The sequence below is a fragment of the Monodon monoceros genome, unplaced genomic scaffold, assembly GCF_005190385.1.
Source record: "Monodon monoceros isolate NGI ecotype Baffin Bay Population unplaced genomic scaffold, NGI_Narwhal_1 Super_Scaffold_21, whole genome shotgun sequence".
NCBI classification, from domain to species: domain Eukaryota; kingdom Metazoa; phylum Chordata; class Mammalia; order Artiodactyla; family Monodontidae; genus Monodon; species Monodon monoceros.
In genome coordinates this window covers 30,061,526-30,075,341 of record NW_021703778.1, presented here as the reverse complement: position 1 = coordinate 30,075,341, position 13,816 = coordinate 30,061,526, and the positions used below count along the sequence as shown (strand labels likewise).

The 13,816-nt window shown below is 49.4% G+C and overlaps 1 protein-coding gene across 1 annotated transcript in view; it reads left to right on the top strand.

The window, feature by feature from the left end:
- Window positions 1-13,816, top strand: part of PCSK6 (proprotein convertase subtilisin/kexin type 6) — a gene marked incomplete at its 5' end in the record, with an annotated part of 186,580 nt that overhangs the window by 94,765 nt on the left and 77,999 nt on the right. The window contains one exon of the mRNA XM_029237061.1: window positions 9,776-9,948. Coding sequence (XP_029092894.1) covers window positions 9,776-9,948 — 173 coding nt within the window. The remainder of the gene's footprint in view (window positions 1-9,775; window positions 9,949-13,816) is intronic.

The window sequence follows — 13,816 nt, the reverse complement described above, 5'->3', positions numbered from 1 at the left end:
TTCCTGACTTTAGGGGAAAGCATTCAGACTTTCACCATTAAGTACAATGTTACTTGTAGGCTTTTTTTGTAAATACTGTTTAGCAAGTTGGTGATGTTCCCTTCTAGTCATAGTTAGAGAGGTTTTTTTTTTCTTTTTTAAATGAATAGGTATTGAATTTTGTCACTGCTTTTTCCTCGTTGAGTGACATGATTATGTGATTTTTCATTTTTAAATTGTCAATATGGTAGGTTATACTGGTTGATTTCTGAATATTGATCCAGTACTGAATCTGACCAAGCCCCACTTGGTCATGGTGTTTCCTTTTTTATATATATATTACTGAAACCTGTTTGCTAATATTTTGTTAAGGATTTTTGTGTCTGTGTTCATGAGGATTCTTGGTCTGTAATTTTATTTTTCTTTCTCTCTCTTGCTCTTTTTTTTTTTTTTTTTTTTTTTGGTATTGTCTTTGTACTATCAGGGTAATCCTAGCTTCAGTAAATGAATTGGGAAGTGTTCCCTCCTCTTTTATGTTCTGGAAGTGATTGTGTTGAATTGGTGTTAATTCTTTAAACTATTAGTAAAATCTTCCAGTGAAACCATATCTCTTTGGTGGGAAGATTTTTTAAAAATTACAAACTAAATTTCTTATAGGGTTGTTCAAATTATCCTTTTCATATTGGGGTGAGTTGTAGTAGTTTGTGTGTTCTGAGGAAGTGGTGCATTTCATCTAATTTATGAAGTTTATTTGTGTAGGGTTGTTTGTAATATTCCCTTATTACACTTTTGATGTTGGTAGCATCTGTGGATATATTCTTTTGCTTAGTCATTCTTAACTGGAAGTTTATCAGTTTTATTGATCTTTTCACAAAATTAGCTCTTTGTTACACTTATTTTCTCTAGTGTTTTTCTGTTTTCAATTTCACTGTTTTCTGCTCTTTATTATTTCCTTCCTTCCTCTTGCTTTGGGCTTATTTTAAAGCTCTTCTTTTTCTAGGATCTTGAAGTGGGTGCTTCGGTTACTGATTTGAGACTTTTCTTCTTTTCTGATGTAAACAATGGTGCCATAAATCTTCCTCTTAGCAATAGTGTAGCCATGTCTCACAGATTTTGGTATGTGGTATTTTCCTTTTCATTCAGTTCAATGTTTTGTTTCGTTTTTCCCTTGAGACTTCCTCTTGGACCTGTGGATTTTTTAAAAGTGTGTTGTTTTGTTTCCAGCTGCTTGGAGATTTTTCTGTTTTCCGTCCCTCGTCAGTTACTGGTTGGATTCCATTGTGGTTGCAGAACACATTCTGTAGGAGTTCAGTTCTCTTAAATTCATTGAGGTCAGGGTCTAATCTATCTTGGAATATGTTCTGTGGGCCCTTGAGAATAACGTGTATTCTGTTGTTGAGTAGAATGTTCTAAAAATGTTTCTGAGAACCTGTTGGTTGATGGTGTTGAGTTCTTCCTCATCCTTTCTAATTTTCTGTCTGGCTGTTCTGTCGAGTGTTGAGAGATGTTCAAGTCTGGCAGGGTGGTGGTGGCCTCCCCATCCCCGGGCTCTGTCCTGCCTCTCGGCCTCTGAATGAAGCCTGCCGCTGCCCACGCCCAGCCTGGGTGCCCCTGCCCTGCTCCTCTGGCACTGCTCTCCCCTCGGCAGCAGCCTCCTCGCCCAGGCCCTGCTTCCTCCTGCAGCCTCATCCCATCTGCTTGCTGTCTTCCCGCAGTTCCTTGGACATCTCATCTGCCAGTCTTGTTTCCAGGGCTATTACAGTTTTATTCGTTTTCTTCTCTTTTTCCTGTTATTTCTAGGGATTCGGGCCCGTAGTAGAGGTGGACCGAGGGCTTGGTTTTCCTTCGTGGTCCGAGCTCCTTAGTATTTTTACTGTGATGGTGCTAAGTGCTATCACTGGTTGCTGTTACTTACCAGATGCTTCACCAGACATGTATACTCGTCTGTGCACCTCAGAATGATTCTGCAAGTTGGATATTATCATGGCCACTTCACACCCGGGGAAAGTGACAGCCAGAGAAGTTGCCTGCCGTGTCCAGGTCCACACAGCTGCTGAGGCAGAGCCGGGATGTGAACTCAGGCCTGCTGACCTGGAGCCCGGTTTGTCCCTTTGTGGCTGCGGGTCTCTGATGCTGGACACAGTGGTGGCCGGATGAGGACAGCTGTCATCAAGCCCTGTGAGCAGGAACAGAAGCAGGAAGGAAGGGTCCGTGGTGTGCACGTGTATTCTTTTCCTTGTTTGCATTCACATTCCTTCCAAAGATATTTCAGCCTTGCTCTCTCTCTCAGCCTCAAATGTACTAAGCTGTGTGCTCTGTCCTTCCTCCGATAATGGGGCAACGTGGGAGGTGGAGGGAAAGGATGGTGGGCCTCACCCCGTCCTCTCTCCTCACTTAACCTCTCTTTACTCTCTCACTCTGTTAACCTTTTTTATTTTTTTTTTAATTTCAGCCCTATGTTTGATTTTCCCTTTCTCACTCCCTGTAATGCTCCTTCCCTCTTTCCCCATCTGCTTCTGGTCAGCATTGGTGGTGGGTGGGCTCAGACTTGCCTGCACCTACCAGCCTTCAGCTCATCTCCATCTCCATCTCCATCATCTCACCTGCCAGGTGAGCTCCATAGGCAGGGCCCTCCCTGCCGGTGCCTTGAGAGGCCCCTGGGTGTGAGCCCGGCCGCTGCATCACGTCCTCCTGGCTTCATGGCCCCTCCCAGCACCCTGTGAGACAGGCTTTCTGGGCAGCCAGCTGTCCACCCCACCCCGGCCTGAGCAGAACTTGCTCTGTCAGGGAACCTGCAAGGCAGGCAGTGAAGCCCTCACCCCTTTAACTCTAAAGGGCATCAGTCTTTTGGGGAGTTGCTCCCCTGAACTGATGCTTAACAAGATTCAGACACTTCCCTGGGTCAGGACGGTGTCACCTGGAGCACAACCTGTCCTGCGTCCAGCTTGGAGAAGCACCCCTGGCCCAAGGGACAGATCCCAAAGCTGCTAGGGAGCAGGGCCATGGGCGGCTGCCAGGAACCCCTCCCGGGCCTGGCAGATGCCCTGAAACTGAAAAACTCTCTGCTCAGGCTGCATGAAGGACGTGCATCTTTTCAGTCTGTTGACTCTGTTTCTGGGAAGGAAAAATGAAACAGCAGCAGGCCAATTCCTGTTGGTGTTTTTGTTCTGTTTTGACTGGGGAACTGAATCATGCCTTTCTTTTCACACACATGAGACTATTAAGTACATAACAGCTAAATTAATCCTTGCCCATATATTAGTTAATTATGTTAATTCAGACTTACAGAATTCAGTCCCATTAGCGTTTCCATTAAGCAGTTTAGGCTTATGAGTGTTTTAAGAGGACAGTTTAAGCTACAATTTTTTTTTTTTTTTTTTTGCGGTATGCGGGCCTCTCACTGTTGTGGCCTCTCCCGTTGCGGAGCACGGGCTCCAGACGCGCAGGCTCAGCGGCCATGGCTCACAGGCCCAGCCGCTCCGCGGCATGTGGGATCTTCCCGGACCGGGGCACGAGCCCATGTCCCCTGCATCGGCAGGCAGACTCCCAACCACTGCGCCACCAGGGAAGCCCTAAGCTACAATTTAATCTTCAAAGGCTCCAAGTGCATTTTCCACTGCAGGAGGATTCTAAATGCCTTGCGAGGTTTGGGGGGATTTAGTGACCGTGGGCAACTACAGCCCCACATTCTCATCAGAGACTCCCCGCCTGCTGGGTGTGGTACCCCGAGGCTAAGAGGAGCCTTGGGAAGGAGGAGATGGACAAGCGTGGCCACAGCTCCTGCACCGTGTCCCCCTGGTGGCCATGCCCCCGCCACGCTGCCCTGCAGCCCCCCGCCCCAAGGACAGGTGAGCCGGTTTTAGGCTGCGTGCTGGGCTTCCTGAGGTTGTCCTCACAGACACTGAGCGGGAAGCAGCTCTGCTTCTGGGGGTGTGTGAGGAAGGCTGGGGAGAGCACAGGGAGCACATCCAAGCCTACGTGACAAGCCGGTGGCCTCTGTTCTGGGTGGTGTGACTGTCTTATCGCCACTGTGTTCTGGTCTCTGTCAAAGGCCAGCTCAGGGCATGTGCTCACGTCCTTGTCACAGGTGCACATCCGCTAGGGCTCCTCGTGTCCCCACTTGCAGGATGGATACTCGGGTCCCCATCATGCTCTTCTGTCCCCTGTCCCAAGCTGCCAGCTCTCACTGGATCGCCTTGTTCTCTGGCCCCTGCTCCCTGGTGGAGAGACCACGAAAGTCAGTCTGTGTTTCAAATCTCTAGAGCATTGCTGAGGTTCTTCCACTCTTTTATAGTTCTCTGAAAAATCAGCAGAACCTGATTATGAAAGAGTGACCTGTTTTAAAATAGAGATTTCATTACTATTTAGGTATGACAAGGCCCATAGATCAGGAGACAATGGCCATTGAACAGAGTTTGTTACTCACAGTTCCCAAAGGATGGGTTATGCCTGGCGTGGAGGACACGCGGAAAAGCACCAGGGTTGGTCAGGGGGCAGAGGGAGCGAGGGGACCTGTGGGCTTCAGCCTTTATTGTGGTTTCTGCAGGAAAGAATGGGCGAGGTGGGGCGAGCAGGCTTAGGATGGGCTAGTTTGAATCATTTCAGGGCTCGGGGCTTAGGAGCTTTCCCTGGTTGTATGGTATCTGGCCCTGGGGTGATTAGGGCAGGTGGAGAGTAACCCCAAGTGTAAAAGCCCCATAAAGGGGGGTGCTTGGGGGTGTGAGCTCTGGATTGGTTGGTTTGCATAGGAAAGATGTGCTCCTGGGGTAGTTCTGGACCATATCCAGGAACTGGCCAGCCCTGGGGCATGGGGGTGTCGGTCCCTGCAGGGTCAGCAAGGCCCCAAGATGTCAAAGCATCGGAATACAGAAGATAAAGAGACCCGGTTCAAGACCTACCTAGGAGGGGCCCAGGGCTCCGTGGCAGGACAGGCCCGTGAGTTCACTGGGGCACCGCTGGCTCTAGCTGTGTTTCCACTACAGACGGAGATTGGGAAACTAGCAGAAGGCCAGGGGAAACTTGGCTTGGCCGTCAGCCGCGGGTCTCCAGGCACTTCGTGTGACAATGGCAAGTGCAGATGTGGCTCACAACCCGGCCGACCATGCCCCCCGCCCTGGGTCCTAGGAGGAGGCTGTCACGTGTGGGTGTATTTAGAGATCTGAGAGCCCTGTTTGTCTTAGGCCATAATGAGAGTTAACAGAAACCTTTTAGGTTTTTAACATTTCTAAACAATTGTTGCAACCTCACTTGGCCCAGAATGACTGTTGGTAGAACAGAATGTACTGTAGTTTTAGTGGGGGGAGGAAAAAAAAAACAAAAACCAATTCTCTGTGGATTTATGAAAATAAACTCAGAATTAATGAGCAAAATTTGTTGGGGAGGCCTATTTGTCACACTCAGGAAGCTACAATCTCATTTTACTTGCCGCTATTGCTCTAGCATTGCCATTCATTTGCTGAAGGCAAAATACATTACTTGTAAATAAACAAAAGTGGCCCCCGTGTCCTGCTCCCCTGCCTTCCTGCAAACATTAATAACCGGCTGACTTCTTGTGTGTGTGTGTGTGTGTGTTCTTCCTGTTACATTTTTTGGGGCTTACCAACAGAAATGTATTTTCTCTTGGTTATGGAGGCTGTGAGTCCAAGATCAAGGTGTCGGAAGATCTGGTTTCTTCCGAGGCCTCTCTCTAGACCAGCACATACGGCTGCTTTTCGCTGTGTCTTCTCGTGGTTATCCCTTAGTCTGTGTTGTCCGTGTCAGAATTTCCTCTTCTTAAAAGGACACAAGTCATGTTGGATGGGTGCCCACCCGTGTGACCTCATTTCAGCTTAATTACCCCTTTAAAGACCCCGTCTCCAAAACCAGCACACTCTGGTCTTCCTGTTTACTTTTTAAAAATGGTTTATTCATTTATTTTTTATCGAAGTACAGTTGAGTTACATTGTTGTGTTAGTTTCAGCTGTACAGCGCAGTGATTCCATTTTATATATATTTTATATATAAATATTCTTTTTCAGATTCTTTTCCCATATAGGTTATTACAGAGTATCGAGTAGAGTTCCCTGTGCTATACAGTAGGTTCTTGTTGGTAATCTATTTTATATTTAGTAGTGTGTGTATGTTAATCCGAAACTCCTAATTTATCCCCCACCCTTTTCTCCTTTGGGAAAAGACAAATATCATGATGTCGCCTATATGCGGAATCTAAAAAAAAAAATACAAATAAATTTATTTACAAAACAGGAAGAGACTCACAGACATAGAAGACAAATCCATTGCCTTTGAACATGGAACTTCTTCAGGATGTTTTCAGGGGAAATGCTGTGTCTCGGGCTGCTTCACATGGGCGTCTGCATGTCCACGGGTTTGCCTTGCCTTATACAAGCCTGTGGTTTGCAAAGTCCCACCATAAGTTAGGAGCAGGAAAAGGGAGGAAGGATGGGTCACTATGAAAAAAAAATGTGTTTTGGTTTTTTTAAAAATAAATTTATTTACTTATTTATTTTTGGCTGCGTTGGGTCTTCGTTGCTGCATGCAGGCTTCCTCTAGTTACAGCGAGCAGGGGCTACTCTTCGTTGTGTGCAGGCTTCTCATTGCGGTGGCTTCTCTTGTTGCGGAACACAGGCTCAAGGCGTGTGGGCTTCAGTAGTTGTGTCACACGGGCTCAGTAGTTGTGGCTCGTGGGCTCTAGAGCACAGGCTCAGTAGTTGTGGCGCACGGGCTGAGTTGCTCTGTGGCATGTGGGATCTTCCTGGACCAGGGCTCAAACCCGTGTCCCCTGCATTGGCAGGCGGATTCTTAACCACTGCGCCACCAGGGAAGTCCCGGTTGGTTTTTTTTAACTTCATCAAGAGTCTTGTAAAATCATTGCTTTCATCAGGTTCTCCTGGGGCCTTGAAACTATTGTTGGGTGCAGGCCAGTTTATGGAAAGTTTATTGTTTCCTGCGAGGCAGGCTGTGTGATTCTTCCCTGGGGGGCTGAGCCCTGGCAGCACTAGGAGGTGTCCACCCAAACGCAAACCTGTCGGGCCCTGCAAAGCCCCGCTCTCCTCCTCCTCACACTCCTCCCACCTGGTGCCGCAGACAGGCCCTTGGAGTGGACGGCTCAGGCCTGCTCATCCTCCCCTGGGAGCCCTGAACCCAGCCCACTGCTGAGTCGTGAGCACGCTAACAACCATGAGTGGATCTGCCATCCAAATGATATGTCCACATTATTTTTGTACCTGACAGTTTATGGGAAATGGGTCTTTATTTTTTCATTGGAGAAATGACTGTTTTCTTCAGTTTGGCGTTTCCAGAGAGCCATTCACATTTAAAGCTAATATTGGAACAGCAGGTTTCCACTGAAAATATTTACCTTTTCCTTGTTGGCAACTTGTCAGTGTTGGGGAAAATAGATGCTTCATTAAAATCTAAATACATTATGCTTTCTTTCTCACATGTCAGTCACTCTTCCTCCAAGTTGAGGAGCACTGTGAGAAGTGTTGGGAAAGCATTCTGGTCTTATGTTTTTACTTATTTTAGATGTCATCTGGCATCTTGTTCTTGTTCAAAAAGAGGCATCCCAAAACCTATCACTGGCATGGAGAAGCCCTAGGATAGCAGGTTAAATGTCACCCCTAGGACATCGGAATTGATTGTGGCTACAGTGTGACCGGCGGGGTCTCTTGCCCTGGAAAATCCATTGCCAAATAGAAGGGCATTAAGAAAGCAGCTGCCATTTCTCAAAAAGCACAGGGCCCCAGGGCCTTAACAAATATTTAATTCCCCCGACTACCCTGGCAGGTAAGTTTTGTGGAAAACAAGGGCTCAGACAGTTTGAGACCCTGGGCCAAGGTCACACGCAGCCGAGATGAGATTCCACCCCAGGACTGTCTGACCCCTGCTCTCTTCCCCCAGCTGTGAGCTGCTCTTTATTTTGCCTGGGGCCCCGCCTCTGCCACACCACACGGCCAGCGTCCTGTACTGGTTATGGCCTCTCCTTGGGGTTTGTGGCTCCAAGAGCCTTTGGGCCCAGTGTCTCTGATGCAGCCAAAGAGACGAAGGCCCTGGGCACATAGACTAGCAACTGAGAAGGATGGTACTTGGGGCTACTCTGAGTCTCCTCGTCCACCCAGAAATCTGAGAAAGGAGAAAGTGCAATGAGCTGATGCAGTAGAAGTGGCCCCACCCCACGACAGATGCCCACAAACCCAGAAAAGATTTGGCCCTCGTTATAACCCCCTTGACCTTCAAAGGGAAATTGGCTCCCACGTCCTTGAAATTAAGAACCTCTCTTTATCAAAAGACACCATAACAAGTGAGAAGACAAGGCATCAACTGGGAGAAGATGTTTACAGCATACGTAACCAAGAAAGGATGAATGCCCAGTACAAGCAAAGCTAAGCAGCGTATTATGCACACAGTTGTATTAAAACACCCGTTTTTAAAGGCAATGGAAAGACTAGACCAAAATTCTGAGCAGTTTCCTCCGTGAGGGGCAGGGCTTGGGTTGAGGCCACAATGGCTCAAGTTCATATTTTCCCTAGATGAATGTTCATGTGTGTCTGTTATTTTATTAGGCTTTATAACTAACTTTATAATGTTTGTGCCAGGCAGTCCTGCATACATGTCAAATAGTAAATGTTTTAAAAATAAAGGTAAAAAGTAGTTATTAACAACCCCCGGAGGTAGGTTTCACTATCCCCGTTTTTACAGATGGGGTCAGACTAGTGGCTGACACGCACTGGGTACTTACTGCGCTCCAGGCACTTTATACGAACCGTCTTTTTTAGTGTTTATGGCACCTCTGTAGATACAATCATTTTCATCATCACAGTTCATAGAAAACAGAAGCTTAGTGAGACAAGGTAGCTCTTGCAGTCACTAGCTGGTCACGACTGGTGGTCAAAGCAGGGCTTCCCCCGTGACCTGCCCCATGTCCCTCTCATGGGTGAGGGGGTGACAAGGCGTCTACCCCCACTTGTCCTGTGCTGCAGTCTCCGTGTCTGAACGATGGTGGCATCCCCACGCTGTGTACTGCCAGGCACCTGAGGTTCTGAATCACTCAGGCGGTCATAGACCGGGAGGCCCAAATCACAGACAGTTACGTCCCACAGTTCTGGAGGCTGTAAGTCCAAGATCAAGGTGCTGGCCCACTGGTTCCCCATGAGGCCCATGTGGTGGCTGTCCTCACACGGTGGAGGGAACAGGAAGCCAGTGAAGGGTGCTAATCCTGCCCTGGGGCCACCCTCCTGACCTCACCTAAACCTAGTTACCTCCTAAAGTCCCACCTCCAGATGCCCTCACCTCGGGGGTTAGGGCTGTAGCATATGAATCTGGAGGGACACAAGCATTCAGTCCATGGTAGGCAGGGATGAGGGGAAGGGAAATAGATGGAGAGCTGGCAGGTAAAGCGGATGGTGTTGAAATCTATCTCTGCTGCTCCCTTTTAAGGCCATCCAGCTATAAGGAGCTGGTTCTCTGATGACCTCAGCCCCTTCCTCGGTCAGCACCCATGTGGCTGTGAGTACTTTCGTTGAGTTTTTTATGTCACCCGGGCCTAATCTCACTCTTGTTTTGCCGTGAATGTCTCTGACATTGTGTTTGAGTACACTTTCGAGGTTCTAAGAGCAGGAGTTTCCAGTAGCTTGGTGTCCCAGCTAAGCATGGGGCCCGGATGCTGTGCCCAGCTCCCCGGACAGCTGTGCAGGGACCACGGTCCACACGGGGATCAGTGGCCGTGCGGGACCAACATCCGCATGGAACCCCCTACCCACCCACCTTCCATGCGACTGTCACGGGCCTGTGCTTCCAGGCATCCGCATGCTGGACGGAGACGTGACCGACGTGGTGGAGGCCAAGTCCCTGGGCATCAGACCCAACTACATCGACATTTACAGCGCGAGCTGGGGGCCGGATGACGACGGGAAGACGGTGGACGGGCCCGGCCGACTGGCCAGACAGGCCTTCGAGTACGGCATTAAAAAGGTGTGAGTAACCCAGAGCTGCGAGGGAGCCTCAGGGATGGGGGGAATAGTGAAAATATTTAACAGTGAGAAATCAGAAGGAATAAAGCCAAAAAGAATATTAAAAAGACTCTCAATCCGACAAACCCAAAGATGATCTTTCAAATGCTCTTTTAACTCTTCTGTGCATATGGAAGGAACTGGGTTCACTCACCTTTTTTAGAAACAAATATGGGACCATCTTCATGCTGTTCCGCAGTATGTCTTATCAAACAACCAACATGTCATATAGGTAAGAAGAAATCTTGTCACATAGGTAACAATAAATAAACTTGAGGGACTTCCCTGGCGGTCCAGTGGTTAAGACTCCGTGCTTCCACTGCAGGGGGCGTGGGTTCCATCCCTGGTCGGGGAACTAGATCCCACATGCCGTGCAGTGTGGCCCAAAAATAAATAAATAAATTTGAGCAGCATACACACAAAATTAGAGTGGCACAGGGGAGAGCCCCAAAGCAGGACGGCGATGGTGCCAGGACCAGAGCAAGGGAGAAGTCATTTGGGGGCTTAGGGAAGTGGCCATCCACCAATGAGAGCAGAAGGACATCACCTCATTACAGAGTAGCTGTTCCGGAAAGTACCAGCTGGTCACTCACCAGCCCCCTGGCTCTGAGCCTTGGAGCCTGACTGCCCCCAGCTGAGGGGTGTATGCAGGTGGGTGGTGGGGATCCTAGACTAACCACCTGGCCTGTTAACTGGGACAGTACAGGTGGAAGGGGTGTCTGGGCCTCGGCCCACCTGCTCACAGGAACCCCGAGCCGTGGAGCTGTCTGCATCCATCACGGGGAGTGTGCTCACCCAGCACCCCCGAAGCAGCAGGTCTTGGCCATGTTCCCTCCCTGCCAGCTCGCAGCCCAGTGTGTTTGGGGTGGACCCCACTGGGGGCTACACCGAGCAAACATCTGAGCATGGGCCCTCCACCCACCGGCTGAGGGGGAGCAGAGGAGGCTGGCAGGCTCCTCTCAGGAGGTCCAGCCCAGTCACTCTGTGGTCATCAGTTCTGGGTCCTTGTGAGTCAGAAAAGCTTGGAGATGTCCCAGCTCTTACAAGCACGGTGGCAAGGCAGATTTATGGGCGAGGACAACTTCTTGGAGCAGACACAGAGCTGTGGTCAGCGTCCGGGTGGCCCTGGGAGGCCCGGCGATGCTGGCAGGGTTGGGTCAGGAGGTCCAGGCATCCCCAAGGCAGGGTTTATACCTCTGACTTCTACAGGAAACAGGACGGGGGGCCAGGTCAAGCCCATTTTATTATCTATATTTTTTAAACATTTTTTAAAAGTTCTTACCTTATTGTAAGCCATGCATGATTAAAATGTGGTTAATAAATAAAATAGTACCAGAGGATTATAGTGAAAGCAGCCCTTATCGCCCTCTGCCCATCCCCCCGTGGTGCCCCACAGAGGAGCAATCCTGAATTCTGAGCAACACCAGCTTCATCCAGCTCTCAGGGGAGTGCGGAAGGTGCGGAGAGGACCATGTGGTTCTTGTCACAGTTTCTTGAAATACTGAAGTCACTTCTTTTTTTTTTTTTTAGTCATTCTGAATAAAATATGCCACATAGGGAGCCTTAGATCGCAGCTGTCTGAAGTTGTCACTGAAAATCCTCCTAGAGATTTGATGATCTCAGACCGAACCACATTCTCCCATCTGTTTTTCCTCCTCGATGCCCTGTTTGTCACCTATATCCTTTTTCTGTAAAATCTGACTTCATCTTTGGTAGATGGTGTGGGTTGGTGGTAGGAGACATCAGACCCTGTACTTTGGCATAAAGATGTGTTTGATGTTGGTCCTCGTGTGGCTTGTCACCCAGAAGGGGAGAGTCAGTGTCACTGTGGCTGAAAGCACTGGCTTTGTCCAGATGCTGGGCATTTGCTAGCCCTCTGAGTCCATGGATGAGGTCTCCGCTTCCCAGGCAAGATGCTCAAATATGTTCCGATGGTGTTGAGGTGTGGTGGCTTCCTGAACAGAAGTGCAAGTTCATAGCCAGGGTTGAAACGTCCCCTGGAGCCTCTGTCCTGTGGCTTCCATAGGAACAGAAGACCCGGAAAGTGAAAATGCAGTCCTCAGAGATGGCTCAGACCTGGGTGTTTCCTCTGTCTCGTTCCCACGTTCCCTTTCCAGGAAACTGTTTTCAGAAGGGAAAGAGGCTTTGGACGCCTTGATGCCTGTGAGAACTCATGGGTCTAGTGGCACCTGCAAAGTGCAAGGTGAAGAGATGCAAGTCTTTGGCATTTAGGCCTCTGTTATTCAAAGTGGGGTCCCAAGCAGCAGAGCTGGCATCACCTGGGAGCCCGTCAGAAGTGCAGAATCTTGGGCTCACCTGCACCAGCTGAGCCCAAGTCTGCGATGTAGCGAGACCCCCGGGGATTCTCCTCACAAGTGTGAGAAGTGCTTTTTGAGGCCATTCTCCATGCTGCTGGAGCAGTAAGGTCGCTTGCCCTGCTTTGCAAAATGACAGCCTTTGATAAACAATTTGGAGTGAGGCGAGGAGTTGGAGGTGAAATAAAGACAGGCTCTGATGGGGTCAACACCCTTTCATTCCAATTTTCGTTGCTTTGAACGAACTTCTGATTAATCTCTTCCTACAGGTAGTTATGGGCACAGACACACGCATGTCCTTAGTCCTTTGTGCCTTTTTTTTCCAGAAGGTTGCCATTTTTGCTAACTGTAAGTAACCTTTCTGTCGAGCTGTTGGCCGTTTGGGCAGGTCTACCTTCGAGATGTGGAAAACGGAGTGGATGAGGCAGTTTTGAGCCCTGGGACTGGGCTGTCCCTCGAGCCTCAGGTTGGAACTGGTGCAGATGTGGGAGTGAAGACAAATAGGCACAAAAGGGTGGGGACCTGAGGTCTACTTGGTCCAAAAGTGGGGTGTCCTGGTACTTCTGGAGCAGGTGGGTGCCCTCAGTCCGCGTGGACTTGAGCTCCAAGGGTGTGTCAGGCATCCTGTCAGAAGCAGGGTTTCAGTCGGGCTACGGGGAATTGTAGGATTTTGTTGAAAATTTTCTTTAAATTGGCCAGTTGTTGGGCCTGAGTGTCAGTTTCCTCCTGTATGTTTGGACAGGAGTATCCTTGGCAAGGATGCCGGAGCCACCAGCCCACGTGGAGACGGGTATTGGCACCTCTCTCTGGGGCTGGCTGTGCCCACAAACGGTCCAGCCTTTCGGACCGAACGGGTCGGTTCCGTCTTGGAACTCGTGTTCTTCTTTAGCTGGTGTTTGTGGCTGGGATGAGTGTTGGTTGGATCCCACGGGTGTGGGTTGGAGAGGCTGCAGGAGCTCCCCTGACCTGCTACTGTCTTACAGAGACTTGCTGTCACGTGTGTGTCCTTAAATGTGAAAACCTACACACAGGTGAAGCCGCTGGCCTTGGTTGCGCTGGCAGTGTGGCCGCTTCAACACTGACCCATGGGGAAGCCCCGGGGCACTCTCCTAGGATGGCCCCGGGGTGTTCTGGCCCTTGGCCCTTGTTCCTGCAAATCCTGGGCCCACCGCTTTTCAAGGAGCTCTTCTCCAGGAACGATGCTTCTGCAGCTGGGTTTTCAGGAACTTTTGCCCTCTTCCTCCGCCAGAAAAATTAATGTCATAAATTCAGCCGTCAGCTTTCATCTCAGTGTACTTGGGGGCGCTGCTTGGTCTTTCTGATCGTGGGTCATTGCAGTGGAAATTACTGGTGTTGCTCTGGGACAGAGCAGCTTGTGTGAGGGCCTTGATTTTCCCGTGAAGAACAGGGAGGACTTTCTGGGCCAGCTTCTCAGTATGACGTTGTGATTCTATGGTGTCATGGCTGTTGCCGCCAACACTATGAAAATTGGAATGCCAGAGCCCATCAGCCCAC